The sequence below is a fragment of the Myotis daubentonii genome, chromosome 6 (genome assembly GCF_963259705.1).
Source record: "Myotis daubentonii chromosome 6, mMyoDau2.1, whole genome shotgun sequence".
Taxonomy (NCBI): domain Eukaryota; kingdom Metazoa; phylum Chordata; class Mammalia; order Chiroptera; family Vespertilionidae; genus Myotis; species Myotis daubentonii.
This window is the reverse complement of record NC_081845.1, coordinates 32,271,723-32,290,822: the sequence shown is the minus strand read 5'-3', so window position 1 is coordinate 32,290,822 and position 19,100 is coordinate 32,271,723. Positions and strand designations below refer to the sequence as shown.

The following is a 19,100-nucleotide window of genomic DNA, read 5'->3' as shown; positions in this document are numbered from 1 at the left end:
ATACTCTTCTACATTGAGAGAATAAGGCAAAAGATGCAACATGAAGAATTTATATTAATTATATTAATTTCAAAAAAGATTTGTAATTCCAAATTATGAAAAATTTTAAAATCTCCTTTTTAAAATAAGAAAAGTTTCTCATTTATCTAAGAAAATTAAAATAGCTCTGAAGACAAACTTTACATTAAGTGATCTCTCCAAATCCTTTTCCACATTTGGAATTTAAGAGGGCTACTCAGTTGTGTAACTCCTAGTGCTACAATGACTATTGGAAAGCAGAGATACGTAAAGTCCACACACTCTCACTTTCACCAGAAAGCATCCCCTTATGTATATCACTATGAAGCAGAAAAACTCAAAGGATGCAAAGTATCAAATATTTGTATTCTTCATTCTTATTTCCACTGTAGTTTAAGACTATGTCATCTTCTTTCTCAAGATGTTAGTCCCATCTTAAAATCTCAAGGAAGAAGGGAAGATGTAGAGTCAAAACGGCAATAACAGCTGACCTCCTCCTATTGTGGCTCCTTTATCTATAATTTTTCCAAACTGAAAGCAAATAGCTATTCCCAATTGTCAGATTTCCATAGCCATACTCATTAAATATTCATGTTTTACTAAGCATTTTTTAAAACAATGTCATTTTAAGTACTTAAAGATAGCATTTAAGCTTATAAACTAAAACAAAATTGTCATATCACAGAACTGTGATAAATCCTATTGATGAGAAAAGAATCTTTTAATATGAATAATGATAGCATAAACTACTTAAGATTTCTAAAATTTACGTGTATAGGTAATCAATTTACAATGTTATTTAGATTGGCTCACAGTACTGCTTTAAAATATAATCAAATAATCTTAACACAAGTGTAAAGGTGGAAAATAGGTGAGAAGTTGCCAGGAATCAGGGACTGTGAGCAGGAGGGGAGGGAGTGTGATTATAAAGGAGGAACCTGAGGACATTCCTTTACAGTGGTGAAAGTGATCTGTATCTTGTCAATAGTGGTCATTACATGAGTCTATTTTTGTGTTTTTAAACTGCAGGAAACCACACACACACACACACGCACGCACGCACGCACGCGCGCGCACATATACACACACACCCCAAGTGCATGGATAAACTGGTGATGAAATCTAAACGTCTTCTGTAATCTCAATAGTACTGTTCTTATGTCACTTTTTGGCTTCATATTATACTACTGTTATATAAAATGTTACTAAGAGGAAAGCGGGAGGTGCACAGAGCCTCTCTATTTTGAATCAAAACCAGCCTAATTATTTCAAAACTAGAGGCCCGATGCACGAAATCCATGCAAGAGTAGGCCTTACTTCCCCCCCACCCCCCACCCCCGGCTGCCGGCACCGGCTTCCCTCTGGCACCCAGGACCCAGGCTTCCCTTGCAGATCCAGCTTCGTCCAAAGGTTGTCTGGAAGGACATCCTGTCTAATTAGCATATTATGCTTTTATTATAGATAAGAAAACTTTTAAAAAGAAAAAGTAATCTGGGTCCTCAAAAAGAATATGGGTTCGACAACTTTCTATATTGTGATTATTTAAAACACTTTATAATGCTGATCTATGCAGAACCCTGAAGTTTAAGACAAACAAGCAAAAACATGCTTCCTTTGACCCTGAAAAACCTACACATTTGCATATTATTTGGATCATAATTTTGCTGTTATCTATTGTCACCTTTAGATCTTTGCACCCATCGTGCCTTTTTAAATCCTCTGATATGAACAAAAACATTTATCAAAAGCCAGAGGTACCGAGTAATTTTTTTTATCTCATACATAATTCTCTCTAAATTCTCATAAGAATATAGGGGCAAAAATAATGTTCACAAATTATCCTTCTATCTAAAGATAGCAGAGCCTTCTGGAGTAATTTCTCTTTCTTCCTCTTATGACCAACTTTTTCTGCCTGTCCCTACTTCCAGAAAACATCTATTCTCAGAGTCCAGCAAACATTAAAACCTGCAAACACATTGTTTATTCTGCTGATAAAATGGGGTTTGGTTTCTCTAGCTCCTTCTAAACTTCAAAGTCTATCAAAAACAAAGATATCGCCAATTACTTCAACCAATAAGTGACACAAGAACTTTGGACAATAACCAGTTTCTAATGTATTTTGGTTTCCTAGTTGTATTGTAAAACAACTCATTCAAGAAGTACATTTTGTTATTTATAATAAGCTACCATCTTTAAAAAATACTTCAATATAGATTTTTATATGTTCTATAACTTTCAATATCACTAAAATAAAATTTAAATGCAGCACCCTGTACCAAAATGATTTACTTTATACCATTCTATTTGCAACACTGTTTTGAGAAACATCTTACATTATTTATGTAACTATCCACAAAGATGCCTTAACACAGGAGTGGAGGACGTCCGGCCTGTAGGCCGTATTAAGGCCCATGAAATCATTTGGTCTGGCCCTCCCAAAGCATTAGGGTGAGTTAATTAAATGTTTGACCAAATATAGCAGGCTAATTTTTAAGTGGATAATTTTGTATGGCATGTGAATGATGTTATACATATCCAAATGGCCCTTGGCAGAAAAAAGGTTCCCCACCCCTGTCTTACAGTGAACTACTATTATCTCTAACCTGTAAGAAATTAGTTTTTGTTCACATATGTCAATATCAATGAAGAAATCTGAAAGACAAGATGTGGCCCTATTTTGTACATAAGTAGGAGAGATTAAAGCAACTCACTAACCTCATTAATCAGGAACTGGAGCTGGATGACTGCAGCTCCACTGTCATGCTGGCAATAACATTCTACTCCTGGACGACCAAAGCTGTCATTAATTCCATTAAGGAGTTTATGCTGTGTGTGGCCTTTTTATAGAAATTGGTAAATTATATAATAGACTCATAAATATTCCAATGACCTGATATTCAATACACGCTAGTTACCGAGGTCGAGATTTAGTGTTAAGTTTACTATGCAACCTAATCAGGTAGTTTCTGCTAAAAATCAGAATGCTCAGTGATTACAGGTCTAAAAGAAATAACAGTACTAAAAAAACGCAGCAATATACAGAACCAAGACAATATATACTCTGGCCCAAGTTTTTTTCTTTCACTTAAAAAGAGGAATAAAGATAGAGCTTCCAATTTTGCCTAAGTTAGCAAACAAATCTGAAAAGCAGACGAGTGTCATTTTGGAATATTGCTCGTAAATAATCTTTTTACAGGCATTGTTCATTCCTGTAATGTCATTTTAAAATAGTTTACGCTAAAAATATAATGAAGAACCACATAACTATGTTTGTAATTGTGCCATGACATTATATCATTAATAAATGTTTCAATTTTTACAACAGGCTTGAATATAGATTAAAATGCAAACTTCTATGAGTTTGCATATAACTGCAAACACACAGCATTTTTGTGTCAGGCATTATATTAAACAAGTTATATACTTTATATATAGTCTCACCCCATATAAACAGATAAGAAACTGAAGCACAGAGAAATTAAGTAACTTGCCCCAAGTCACACAACTAGAAAGTAGCAGAGGTGGAATCTGAATAAGTACTCTGGCTCCAGTCTACACTCTTCATTAATAAGGTATATGCTGTGTAAAGAACAAAACAAAAATCCCAAACACTTACAGAATGTACTACATGCCAAACATTGTTTTATGCTTTTAACCTTTATAACCTTGCAATAAGAAGGTAGACATTTTAATATGCTGCTATACTAATCTACTTTTTACTACTAAATAAATATTAATAGGACATAAAAAGGCAAATCTAAAAATAAAATTTGATAGGATTTAATAAAATTACAGCATTCTTTATACAAATTCACATTCAGGTGTATAGACTATACATTCCATTGACACATGTCCTAGGGTTCTTCTTAATTAGAAATAAGTGCAGCAATTCTCATTTTCTATCCATTTTTTACTTTTGACTTCTAAAAATATTTCTAGGTAATATTTACATTCAATGGACTTTTCTGCATTTTATTACTAACAATTAACTTTTATTATTTTATAAATAGACTAATTTAGCCTGTTTAGCCAATAGTACCCTACTCTTTAACACCTTGAAATTATTACTGTCATCATCAACAGTAGTATTTTTGCTATACCAATTGCCCAAACGTGACTATAGAAAACTAGTCTACAAAGTGCTACCTAGTAGGCCAAGGAAAGAAATCTCTTCATCTCTGTTCATCCATTTCTTTTCTCAGATGACAGCAAAGACCTTGCCCTTTTGGTCAGTAAAGTGAGTCTAATTCAAATCTTCCCAGATAAATTATTCTTTCTGGTACCAATTACCATACTCTTTAATACCCATTTTATATGAATATGTGTAAAGCTTCTCTTATATGACCAGATCAGGACTGATAACTAAGTTCATAAAAATGTGAGCCACTGTGGAGAATCATAAAAATTCTACTTACCTTACATATTATTTTTACATAAAACGTAATCTTATATTAGCTAAAGACATTTTCTTTAAGTGTGTCTTAGTTAATAAACTAGAGTTCAGAACCGGGGGTTTTGTGTGTGTGTGTTTTTAATATATTTTGTATTGATTTCAGAGAGGAAGGGGGAGAGAGGCAGAGGAAGGGGGGGGGAGAGAAACATCAATGATAAGAGAGAATTATCGATCAGTTGCCTCCTCCATGTTCCACACTGGGGATCAAGCCTGCAATCTGGACATGTGCCCTTACTGGAAATCGAATCATGACCTCTTGGTTCATAGGTCAATGCTCAACCACTGAGCCATGCAGGACAGGCCAGAACTGGTTTTCTTTTTTCTTTTTTTAAATATATTTTATTGATTTTTTACAGAGAGGAAGGGAGAGAGATAGAGAGTTAGAAACATCGATGAGAGAGAAACATCGATCAGCCGCCTCCTGCACATCTCCCACTGGGGATGTGCCCGCAGCCCAGGTACATGCCCTTGACCGGAATCGAACCTAGGACCCCTCAGTCCGCAGGCCGATGCTCTATCCACTGAGCCAAACCGGTTTCGGCCAGAACTGGTTTTCTTGAATAAAAAACATTAACTATTACTAACCTGGTATTAGATTTGTATTTAATTTTTTAAATGGAACTTTAAAGATATTGGCAATGCAATCTAAGTATAGCATTCATGTAGTCTTATTTCTTTTCCAGCTGTCTACTGTTATTTTATCCACATAACATCAGACAGGAAATTTTAGGTGACTGACTTTCGTGAAGTTTTTTTCCAAAGTATTCATTGGAGATTTTTATATATTGAAACTCTCATTTTACATTCATATTTCATCAACTTATATAGTATTAAAGCGAATTACTTGGTTATATCAAATATACTAAACACAACAGATTTGGAAATACACAAAACTAATTATTGGTAAATAAAGAATAAGCAAACAACTGTACTAATATGGGCCTCCTGGGAAATAGCCTACCATTCTTAAAACTTCAGTATGTTATGGGCATCAATCAACATTTTATTCAGAGAATGAAAAGTGTCTGTAAAACCCAGAAATTCAGTTACATTGACGGTCAAGAAAAGTTTTATTCTTACTCTATGTATGGCATTATTCCAGACAAAACTGTACTTTTTTATGACATTAATATTAATAGAATCTTTTATTTCTACTAAGATGATGTATTTTCTTAATATAAGAACTACTTATTGAATATCTACTAAGTATCAGACACTGTCTTAAATACATAATTGTACTTAATCCTGAGAGTAACTCTGAAAGGTAGTTATTACACATACAGGGTAGGGCAACTGTAGGTTTACAGCTGTTCAAATTCACTACTTTAACAAAAACTAACATTACCATACAATGGATATATCATAATGTAAGAAAATAACAACTCTGAATATATTAGATTACAAAACAGTATATCATAGATGCAAATTTTCATATACTTTCATACCTACGATTATTGTTTCTTGCATATATGATTCTTTCTGATACTGTCTTTACTGAGAGTTAACAGTTTTATTAGAAAACTAGAGGCTCGGTGCATGAAATTCGTGCACGTGTAGGGTCCCTAGGCCTGGCTGGCGATCAGGGCTGATCTGTGGGGCAACCGGCGGGGCAATTGGGGGGACCCTGCTGGCACCCGCCATGGCTGGCCTGGGGCCTGCAGGCTGGGGGCAGCTCCTGCATTGAGTGTCTGCCCCCTGGTGGTCAGTACGCATCATAGCTACCAGTCGTTCCGCTGTTCGGTCGATTTGAATATTAGGCTTTTATTATATAGGATGATCAAACACTAATAAAACTTAGTTTGGTAAGTTATTCCCATTTATTGTGGGCATGTTCACAATTAAATGAGAATACAAATTATCAGAAATTAAAATAAAATCCAAAAGGAAAGATTACACATTGAGCAATTGTGCAAAGGTATTTGCTAAATGAAGAAATATTCATTTATTATTCTGATGTCTGCTCTTTTATATATGCACGAATCAATTACAAGGCAAAGTCAAAATTGTAAGGGTACACTGAATATTTCTTGCTGTCATTGTATCTTACTTTCTAATTCTGAACTCCAATAATGCATTCTTTCAAAAATGGTGCAATCTTTCTTAGATACCTTTACTCTGAATTTTTCTACTGCTAAAACTGCAAGAGCTATGATATCTACCTATTCCTACTAGCCAATTTTGTCTCTGAAGTAATTAATTTATCTGACCCACAACGTATGCCAGATATTTCCTACACAACTAACACTCATGGTTTTTGTCCAGACAATCACCACCGTAGCTTCTGAAGAGGAGTTGAAGAAGGCAAGGATAAAACAGATTAGGAGTGAAGTCTCTGAATGCAAGTCTTTGAATTTAAACAGGATCCTCTAAGTAAGCAACACAGAGAAAAGAAATATTTAAGGGGGAAAAATAAGATAATGAAACTAGCAATCAAGAATAATCAGAAGAAGGTATGCAGGACAGATAAATAGGTGCAGGAGGAGGAGAAAAAAAAAGATAAAAAACATGAACACAAAAATGGCAATAAATACGTATCTATCAACAATTGAATCTAAAAATCAAAATAAATGAACAAGGAATCTAATGAACAAAATAAACTGATGCATAAAAAAGAATCAGAGGTATAGAAACATGGAAAAGATTGACTGACAAAACTCACAGGGAAGTGGGGAGAGGGAGTGGGAAGAGATTAACCAACGAACTTATATGTATACTAGAGGCCCGATGCACACAATCTGTGCAGGAGGAGGGGGTCCCTCAGCCTGGCCTGTGCTCTGTCGCAATCCGAGACACTCGGGGGATGTCCATCTGCTGGTTTAGGCACAATTGGGCCTAAACCGGCAGTCAGACATCCCACTCGCAATCCAGGACTCCTCTCTCCTAACCGCCCGCCTGCTCGCTCCTTACCACTTGGCTCACAGCTCCTTAGAGTTGCTATGGAGGTGGAAGAGGCTCCCGCTGCTGCTGCACTTGCCAGCAGTGAGCCTGGCTTCTAGCTGAGCGGCACGCCCGCTATGGGAACACACTGACCACCAGTGGGCAGCTCCTGCATTGAGTGTCTGCCCCCTGGTGCTCAATGTGCACCATAGTGACTGGTCATTCTGGTCATTCCGCCATAATGGTCGCTGGGCTTTTATTATATAGACTAGAGGCCCGGTGCACGAAATTCATGCGGGGGGGGGGGGGGTCCCTCAGCCCAGTCTGTACTTTCTCTAATCCAGGACCCCTCGGGGGATGTCTAACTGCCAATTTAGGCCCAATTCCTGCAGGACCGGGCCTAAACCAGCAGTCAGACATCCCTCTTGCAATCCGGGACCATTGGCTCCTAACCACTCGCCTGTCTGCCTGCCTGTTCACCCCCTCACTGCTCCCCTGCCTGCCTGATCGCCCCTAACCGCTTCTGCCTGCCGACCTGTTCACCCGTAACTGCCTCTGCCTGCCAGCCTGATCACCCCCTAACTGCTCCCCCTTGCCGGCCTGATCGCCCCTAACCGCCTCTGCCTCGGCCCCTGCCACCATGGCTTTGTCCAGAAGGATGTCCAGAAGATGTCCAGTCTAATTAGCATATACCCTTTTATTAGTATAGATATGCATTACCAAAGGACACAGACTATAGGGTGGTGAAGACCTAGGACAGGGCAGAAACTGGGTGGAGGAGGGCAATGGGGTGAAAAATGGGGGACATCTGTAATACTCTCAACAATAGGATTTTTTTAAAAAAGACTATGAGTCTTTAGATGGAAGTACCCAGAATGATAAATGAAATAAGACCCACAGCTAAATTCAGCATTCTAAATCTCATTACATGAACACTTAAAAAGAAGACCCCATAGACTACCAGGAACAAAACAAACAAGAGGTCACCCGCAAAGTAAGGATGATCAAAGAGAATAAAGCAATGCCCTCAGAGTTGAGGTAAAGCAGTATTCAATTTACAACTGTATATTCAATTAAACAACTAAAAAAGTTTAATAATAGAAGGACTTTTAGACATTCAAGGCTTCAGGCATCTTATCACTTCTTAGGAAGCCATGAAGACTGCAATAAATCAAAAGAGAAAACAAAAAAACAGTGACATAGGATCTAGAAATAATGAATCCAACCCAGAAAAAGATGAAGGAAAAGTCCAGAGTAGCAACGCAGCTGACATAAACAGCTAACCAGCCCTGGTCCAGATGGGAGAGGGAATTTGAGGAAGGACAGGTATATGAGAGCAAGAGGGCTCCAGAGACTGTGACTCTCTCCTTGAGAAGCCTGAGAAATTGAAGCAGGGGATGAAAGCAGCCAGTGAGTTTGGGTGGGGGAAGTGGGGTAGAGAAGACAACTGTATAAGGAAGAAAATGTACTCATATAGGATACTACTTGGGTGTGGAATGATAAAGAGTGATAATAGAAAAAATAAGTCCTAATGCATTTTCAATTTTTAGAATCAAACAAAAATTTTACATTAATATACATGACAGTGGGAAAGGAGAAAGGAAAAGGAAAAGTGACAGGCTAGTATGCATAGTTGATGGAGCAAGAAATAAAGAATTAACTAAAATAGTTTTGGGAAGTTACAAGTTACAAAAGCAGCCAAGAGAAAAAGTAAAAATAGTGACATGACTATTTTAGGAGGAGAGATATGAATCAAATACTCATTTATCAAGGCAGGAAATCAACAAGTAATTTCTAAGGTTGATGAATTAAAAAACAAACAAACAAAAAACAATGGCAGAGTTTTGTCTTTCCTCAAATTCCCTCTCCCATCTGGACCAGGAGTCAGCAACATGAGTAGGAACAGTTAAATGGTTCCTTCCCTCTTGGGAGCAGGGGAAGGCATGGGCACAACAGGGCACATGTTGTTACTTTTCATCATAATCCCTTCTGAGTTATTTGATCTTTAAACCATGTATCTTTACAAATTTACTTCACTTTAATGAATTTCTAAAGTGAAGAGTTACGGTACAAATCAGACTATTAGAACACTGGTACTGGGTTTACTTCTTTACATTACTATATTCATCTAACTGACTTATGCTATCAGTACTACTACAAATAGTGAATCAAGAGCCTCTCTCTAGATCCACATGATAAGTGAACCTTGTTTTCAACTTAGCTCAGATAAGGCTCATGGTTTACTGTGTATCTCCCTTCTCCATACCCACAGGTTTCTTTCCAACTATGCTGTCTTTCATTATTTTACAGATTTGGGTAGCAATAATAATGGGCAAATTAAAGGGAGGAAAAAAAGCAGAGCTTTTTGTACTAAAGATTCTACTTTGTCTCCATGTTTTCCCCTCTTGTAGCTCCTAAGAGGTAAAAATGGCAAGCAAAATAATATTTTTTAACCATGTTTGTTTAACCCATTCATTTAAATTTTTTTAACCGAGAACTTTAATAGGCATTGGGGTTATAAATCATAGTACTTATCCTCAAAAGTCTTAAGGTCCAGCAGTAGAAAAATGAAAGTAATATAGCAGTTAGGTGCACAGATATCCTCAAACGTGTTTGTTTTTTTAGATAAGAATTTAGCTTAGAAAGAAAACATTTTCCAATTATTTTCACAATGATTAGTTCATTTGGGTTTTAGCCTGTCTTACACTATTCTGTCCATGCTGTTCTTTTGTTTTCCTCCTTGCTTATTATATAGTCAATTGGAATCTGTTGATACTTCCTATTTTTCTTTCAACAGAGGTCATCTGTAACTGGATTATATGATTACTTTGGAAAGCCTTCCATACAGGCTATTTTCATGAGTAGATTTTCATGAGTTTCAGGTAATAGAAACACGGCATCTTCTCCTCAACCACAGAGCCTGGGGTGTTTGGCACATAGTAGACAATAGATAAATATTTATAATGAATGAATGAGCTTTTTTAAAATCCAAGAAACATGTTTATGTCGTCGTATCTTCTTAGGAATAATTAGCTCAATTTCCAGAAAGCCAATAATATGTACAGCTTAGTAGAAAGATGCTCTAGTTCTGCCTCTATCAGGACACTGGACTACATTGTCTCTGGTGTGCATTATATATCTTACAATTCCATGAATCTAGATTTCTAGCCTGTTCACTTTACCTTCCAATCATTTGTTAGATTGATATTACAATCACAGCAATAGTTCCTCTTATTACTTATTATCCTGCTGGTATTTCTATTGTATTGTTAGCAAGGTAGAATTAAAAAAATAGTAAATGAAGAAGGCAATGGGACACCTGCAGTGTAAGTTCTGAAAGTATAATTCCTAGGCAAGTTTTCACTGTTGCACTACCATTGTGTATTATACACATATTTTGACAACCTATACTTTTATGAAGGATAATATGAAGACTGGTAGATACTTAGTAAATTATTATATTTTTAAAAGATTATATATTTTCTCAGAGAATCTGTTCAATTCCTGTCAACAAGGAAAAAGGCAAAATATTAACATTATTCCAATCTTTATAGAAGTGACATATTCTTCCATTTTTCAACCTAGAAATGGAAGATTGGAGTACATACAAAATGGAAAACACCTGAAGAACTTGAAGTCCTGTGCAGTTTCTGAAAATACATTTATATACTACAAAGTTTAAAGATGAGAATATAGATAACTGATAAATTACAAAATAGTATTAAGCATTTAATCACATACTATTCTGTGAAAGTAACTTTCTTTGAGCAGATACTCTGATAACCAAGAAAGACTATTAATTGGTCCTTTCTGCTTCAGTAAAAAAAGAAAAATAGTAAATTCAAGAGCACAGTTTTAATCCATCAAACACCCTAAAAACTTGTTATCATTTCTTTTAGGACATTCTTATACTTTCAGCAAACAGGGTAATTCACATCTAACTATCCTAGTAAACCTTCAAGGTGTTGCTACTCTGAACTGGCTTATGACTCTGAATAAAAGGTCCGTGAATGACTTTTATTTTAAACTAGAGGCCCAGTGCATGAAATTTGTGCAGGGGGGGGTGAGGAAGAGGGAGACCCTAGGCCTGGCCGGAGATGAGGGACGATCAGGTTCCCCAACTCCCTGCCTCCTCCTTCCCTCATCGCCCGCATCCGCCACCACCCACCCCGGGTTCCCCGTCCCAGCCTAGGGCCCGGCCCTGATCAGGACCTGCCGGCTAGGGGGAGGGGTCGCCACCATGGGGGAAGGGCCAACTGCCACTGTGACAGGAGGACCAATCGGGGCCTGCTGGCCGGGGGGAGCTGTCCCTTGGCCCCCCTGGGAAGGGGCTGCGTCTGCCACCACCCTCCACCAGTTCCCCGGCCCAGCCCGGGGACCCGGCCCCAATCAGGCAATGAGAGCTTGCCGGCTGTGGGGAGGGACCAGGAAGTTGGCCAGTAGGCCCCATCAGCGATCAGGGCCTGCAGGCTGGGGGCAGCTCCTGCATTGAGCGTCTGCTCCTTGGTGGTCAGTGCACGTCATAGCGACTGGTCATTCGTCGTAACGGTCGCTTAGGCTTTTATATATTTAGATGGCTTAAGTCTTGAGGAGATTTAGCCATAATGTGATTATTTTTCAATATCAAAGTTAAAATCTAAATACTACCATGATGTGGTCAAAGAATACTGATATGTCACAGTGGAAACTTATCCATTCATCTATTAATGGACACCTAGGCTGCTGCCCTATTTTGGCTATTATAAATAAAGCTGCAACAAACATAGGGGTGCATTATCTTTTCAAATTAGTGGAGTGATCACACTGTAAGGTATAAAAATGTGAACCACTACACTGTATACCTAAAACTAATATATTATATACCAACTATAATTACATAAAAAAAGTAACGGAAATAAAAAGGAATACTGATAAAAGAACTCCTAAAATAAAAAGAGGATAGGCTTTAGCATCAAACCAACTTATTTATCCTACTCAAGATAATACAATCTGTTAAAAAAAAATGGTTAAAGTAGCAGATTACCAGGAAAAAAATGGAAATATATAAAATGATCTGTGATAACTAAGACAATGCATTGTGCTATAGTTTTCTCATCTGTGAAATGCCTCACCTGCTTCTTTCACCTGGTCAGTTGTGAGGATCACCTACAAGTTTAAAAATAGATTTTTCAACCTCTTAATTAGACTTCAACATAGTCATTTTTTATTGCCGGTCCTCATATCCAGTGATAGATACACTGCTATGAAAAGGAAACACCATAAGTCAAACTTGGAACTTCTCTTTCTTTCCATCTTCATATACTGTATTTCAAACACCGGTTTCACAGCTCTGTCTCCAAAGGTAATGGCAGAGCAGAGTGTCAGCTTATTTCCTTATGCTTGTACTACAACTCTCAAGATGTTATGATTTACTTTAAAATGGCACCCTCTCTGCACAAATTGTATTGAACATGCTTATTATCTACCATCTGCCATACTAAGAATAGTGCTACCCTGCCTGTTGAATATTACCCGCTATTTCTCAATTCTGGTTCTACATTATTAGCATCCATAAAGATTTAATGTAAAAATAAATTACAGATTTGTCAAGCCCCATGCCAGACTCTCTGAATCAGAATATCTAGAAGAAATCCAAGTATAAGACTGGGCATTATTTGTATGTTTTGTTTGTTTTTCAGCTCCATGAAATATTCTAATGTATAGCCATAGCTGAGAAAAAACTGGGAAACCTTATAGGCATAAGAATAACTATGCATTACCTTCCATAAAATTCATATATAAATAATACATATACACATACATATATATATATAATTCATTTAATAATTTCTCAGACTTTCTTCAAACAGAATCATCATGAATCTCCTTAATCATAGGTCTTATTTTCCAAACTTCTAATAATTTGCTGCTTCTATCTGAACTAGCTTCTAATTAACTTGATAGAAATATGCTCAAAACAAAATTTTAAGTCATTACCAAAATTTCATATAGTGAAGAATATTTCATTTTGTATTTTATAACGTATGAATGTATTTGCAATACAAACCCTTTAACAATTATTTACACTTTTATAGTTGAGTACCCCTATTCTTTAGTTTCACCTACTTGACAATCATCAACTTTTAAGTCTCATTTTAAAGATTTTTTCAGCATAAAAATTAATTAGATTTCTAGTTTCTGGTCTAGAAACTGGGAAGTTGTCATTCTATCCTAACAATAAGTAAAAAGCTGAACAAACTAGAAATCAGCAACTCTTCTTAATCCATAGTGAGGTCACAAAGCAAATAATTCCCCCCCAAATTGCAAAGACAGGCCAATACAGAGACTCATAGCTTACCAAAATAAACCAACCAGCAGATACCACTACAGGAATCAATGCCTGGGTAGGAAAATCTAAACTGTAAATTAATGAATTGCTGGAGGTTTAAAGAAGAGAAATCTGAAAGTTAGAAACTACAAGGGGACCGGCACTTTACTGAGTTTTACAGCATGAGCTCCACCAGGTTCTCACAGTGTTATCTGAGAAAAATCCCCTCCTGCTTCCAGCAGGGAGAGGAGTAAAACATTTTTAAATACAAGAGCATTCTGTTATTAACAAGATCTGCCCTCAGGAGAAACTAACCACAATCTAAATTGCTAGGGATTTATCAGCACCTAACTAACCTGGTGGAAAGAAAATATCCAATTTCAACCTACTCTAGCCATCTAACTCACCTGGAGGGAGGGATAGGAAAGGACTGAGAAACAGTTGTGAAATTCACAGGCTCACTACAAAAATAAAACCTAGTTATAGGACAATAGAACACTGACCCTCCACCCATACTTTACCACCAAAAATGAATCTGGACACAGATCTTACACTCTTCAAAAAATTATCTCAAAATAGGATCTTAGACCTAAATGTCAAACACAAGACTTTAAAACTCCTACAAGATAACATGGGAGAAAACCTAAATGACCTTGTATATGGCGATAACCTTTTAGATACTACACCAAAGGTACCATCCATGAAAAAATTCATTGATAAGCTGGACTTCATTAATATTTAAAACTTCTGTTCTGCAAAACACAGTACCAAGGTAATGAGAAGACCATAGACTTTGAAAAATATTTGCAAAAGACACATCTAATAAAGGACTGTCATCCAAAATATACAAAGAACTCTTAAAACTCAGCAATGAGAAAACAAACAAAAAATTAAAAAATGGGCCACAGACCTTAACAGACAACTCACCGAAGATGATATACAAATGGCAAATAAGCGTATGAAAAGATGTTCTACATCATATGTCATTGAGAAAATACAAATTAAAACAAGGAGATACCACTACAAACCTATTAGAATAGTCAAAATCCAGAACTGACAACACCAAATGCTGATGATGATGTGGAGCAACAGGAACTCTTGTTCATTGCTCATGAAATGCAAAATGGTATGGCTACTTTAGAAGACAATTTGGCAGTTTTTTAAATAAAACTAAACATACTTTTACTATCTGATCTAGTAATAACACTACTTGGAATTTACCTAAAGGAGTTGAAGACTTATATCCACACAAAAACCTTCACATAGATGTTTATAGTCATATTTTTCATAAATGTCAAAAATTGGAAACAACCCACATGTCCTTCAGTAGGTGAATGGACAAATAAATTGTGGTACATTCAACCAACGGAATATTTTTTAGCACTAAAAATAAATGAGCTATCACTCATGGAAAAACCCAGAGGTTTTTAAATGCATATTACTATGTCGAAGAAGTCAATTTGAAAAGGCTAAACACTATTATGATTTCAACTATATGACTTTGTAAAAAAGACAAAATTATGAAGACAGTAAAACTATCAGTGGTTACTTTGAGTTAAGGAGGAGTGAATAGGTGGAACAGCAGAGGTTTTTTAAGACAATGAAACTACACTGTATGATACTACAATGGTGGATACCTGTTATTATACATTTTTCAAAACTCACAGAATGTATACCAAGAGTGAACCCTAACGTAAATGATGAGCTTTGAATGAATATGACTTGCCAATGTAGTTTCATCAATTGTAACAAATGCACTGCTCTGATGGGAAATGATAGTAATAGGAGAGGCTATGACAAGTGGGGACAAGGATATATGGGAAATCTCTGCAGCTTCTGCTCAACAGTGCTGTGAACCCCAAACTGTCTAAAAAATAAAGTCCATTAAAAATTAATATATTAAGAAATGAATCTAGCTGTGGACATACTTAATTTTTAGTGCTGACTCACAATTTTAACATTCTACCAGTCTGCTATTTAAGCAAAATTATAACATGCACTATTTCTGCAGTAAAAATTTAACAAAATGTTAAAATTAACCGTGAAAGATGCATACATCAACATTTAAAACTTCCTTAATGCAACACAATTTTTAACATTCAATAGTAAATGCCCAATGGTATCTAAAAAATTAGGTCAATCAACTGCTCTCTTTGCATATGAAATGAATATGGAAACAAAAAAGTAATTGCAGCATGTAGACTGATACATCATTATAATATTAACGGGGTTGAAACAGGCCTGTAGTTACCTCTTCCACTATTATTTTGAATAGGATTTTTTAATTATTTATAAACAAATTAAGAGTGGTTGAAAAACCTTATTATTTACAGTTTTGGAGTTAGGACTAAAGGGATCAAAATGAATTATATTTATTGCTGGCAATTCTTTAGAATGGCTTTTGATATATAAATATAGTTTTAAATAAACCACGTGCTCAGTCACCTATGAAATACAGTAATAAACAACAGTGGTCTGGGTTAAAGATACAAGAAGGAACATACTCACATGTCAAGTAAAAACAATCTTTTACCGCAGCGTCCACTCTCAGATGCTTAATGGCTAAGCTCTTTTCTCAAGAATGATAAAGTGAATTATAAAAGAAAAATACAACACTTTATAAAAAATAAGAGTACAAAGACTGAATAAATGAAGAAAATCTGTTCCAACACTTTTTCTCCTTTTCAAAAGACAAAAAAGGAAAAATATACAAAAGGAAAGCAATTTAGCAGAAGTACTGCAATAGCTGATGCCAATAGATTTATAGTCACCTTTGGCAGGCTACTGCCGTGAGAAAGCAGAGGTATTGCTATTACAAGAAAAGATTATGTACTTTCAAGAAAAGGTAGGATTAATCACTCTTCAACAGACAACCTCACCAGGAAAAGTGTCACAGTTCTAGATAGCATTTGCTGAAAGAAAAACATGAGCAGAAAGTACTATTAAAAAAATCCCTAATTTAAAAATCAAAACCTTGGTATGTAACAACAACTACCATATAATTTCTAAAACTACATATTTTGCCAATAACATCATATTTTTAAGCATATGTTAATTTTTAAGTGAAGATGATTATAAGAAAAATATCAGCTATTCTTAAAAACCTTTATATTCACCCCTATTTTCAGTGAATCTAAGTTATTGTAGAACAATGCTTATTTTTAAATCATAGCACCAATAAATATAAAGAGTTATGCTCAGCATGTCATCTTTCATTTATTTATCTTATATAACTTCCAAAAGGACTAATACAAGTTGGAGAAATGGAATCAAGCAGAAATTAGCCTTACCTAAGTGAATAAAATTATATCTGTATTTATTGCTACTGGAAAATGATGCAAAGTGAACAACTATAAAAATTTTTCAAAAACTGGATATAATTTGTTTCCAATTAAAGTACCATACACATTCTTTCCAAAGAGGAAATGCAATATATCTGACTCTAAAGAAGGTAATCATGTGCCTGAATTTGTTTCTAGGAGCTTTATGTGTTTTTAAAAAATGTATTATTTATTTTTCAGGTCAATTTCTTTCACAAATGAAAATGAATTATTTTATCAACATGTGCAAACATCTAAAAAATCACAATGTTTTAATAAAATACTTTTAAAGATGAAAGTGAATTCTAACTAGATCAACATATCTTTATGTAATATTAATGAAAATATTAGGAATAATCTACAAATGCAAATATATTTTTAATTAAAACTAGGAAGTAAAGGTCACAAACAAACTGAATAATTCAATAGAATTAATCACTGACCTGCTTCCAAAGAATGCCTAATTAACCAAATTTATTATCAAACTAATTAGAATTCACACAAAAAAATAATGCCTTTCACAGGATCAAAAAACACTTAGGAAATTTTGACTTGGTATACAGTGGTACTATGTGGCATGAAGAATTACTGACTCTGCCCTGGCTGGTGTGGCTCACTGGTTAGTTGGTCCTTGACAGTACCTGGATTGCAGGTTCGATCTCAGGCCCCGGTCAAGGCTGGAGCAGGAGGCAACCAGTCAATGTGTCTCACATCGATGTTTTTCTCTCTCTCTCTCCTTTCTCCCTCCCTTCCACTCTCTGTAAAAGCAATGGAAAAAAAAAATCCTCCAGTGAGGATTAACCAAAAAAATTAAAATTACTGATTCTATCTTAAAATATTTTTCTATTTATGAGAAAAGTTAAATTTATACTAACATGTAAGTGTAATTTATGAAACTAAAAATATATCAGTAGTAATTCCTTTCTAAGCTTTCTTCTCCACACATAATTTAAAAAAATATATATATATATATATATATATATATATATATATGTATTTTTATTGATTTCAAAGAAGGGAGGGGGAGAGAGAGAAAGAAACATCAATGATGAGAGAATCATTGAGCGGCTGCCTCCTGCACACCCCGCACTGAGTATCGAGCCTGCAACCTGGGCACATGCCCTGGCCTGGAATCGAACCTGAGACTCTTCAACCTGGGACCTTTCAGTCTGCAGGCCGAGGCTCTATCCACTGAGCCAAACCAGCAAGGGCTCCACATATAATTTAAAAGCAACACAGACTGGTAAACTAAAGCAGGGACTGACAAATTTAAGCTTGAGAGTGAAATCCAGCCCACTGTCTGAATTTATAAATAAAGTTTTATTGAAATATCTGTATTCCTTCCTTCATATTATTGTCTATGACTGCTTTTATGGTACACTGGCAGAGTTCAATAGTTGTAGCAAAAACTATAAAGCCAAACTATATACTATCTAGGCCTTTAGAGAAAAAGTTGCTGACTACTGAACTATAGATTTAGATCTCCATTATTTTAAATGCATGGGCACACCCACCCTTCTTCTATAGGCTCTTTAGTAGAGGGCATATTTAATTGATCATTTAAGAATCTGTAGTCATTAGTTTTGATTTTATAATTATACACTGACTACTGTCCAGGTTCTGGACTCTTGATAAGGCAGAGGATGCTAGTTTATTCTGAAATTACATTGCATCTTCTCATGTGCTGTAATGTTTCTAATGGTTCATCTTAAAATACCACTCAATATTATAGCTATAATTTCTAAAAGATCTAATTTTAGCTATTTAATATCTGTGTGATATTATTTATAAAGAATGATAACATATTAGATTTTAAAAGCTAAATTAAGAAAAAAATAGTTACATGGGTAGAAGTAGGGATGGAATTCAAATAAAAATGTATCACAAAGACAAAGGCACTGGGATATAGATGAGAATTATTTTAACAGGGAAAAATGTATTCTAGACTTAAAATCTTTAAAGACATGGCCCACTGTGGGACACTGAATAGTGAGGAGAAACTACGTCAACAATTTCTTCCCCTAACACCTCTCTCAGTCTACCTTCCCTACGCACTCCATAAAGAAAAGTAAAAGTAAAAGTAAAAGTAAAAGAAATAGAAAAAGAAAAAGAAAAAGAAAAAGAA

The 19,100-nt window shown here is 35.6% G+C and overlaps 1 protein-coding gene across 12 annotated transcripts in view; it reads right to left on the bottom strand.

Moving 5' to 3' along the window:
• STXBP5 (syntaxin binding protein 5) overlaps positions 1-19,100 on the bottom strand; it is a 165,554-nt gene that overhangs the window by 135,458 nt on the left and 10,996 nt on the right. For all 12 annotated transcript variants that reach the window (XM_059700628.1, XM_059700630.1, XM_059700623.1 and 9 more), the window contains exon 3: positions 2,734-2,815. In XM_059700628.1, coding sequence (XP_059556611.1) covers positions 2,734-2,815 — 82 coding nt within the window. The remainder of the gene's footprint in view (positions 1-2,733; positions 2,816-19,100) is intronic.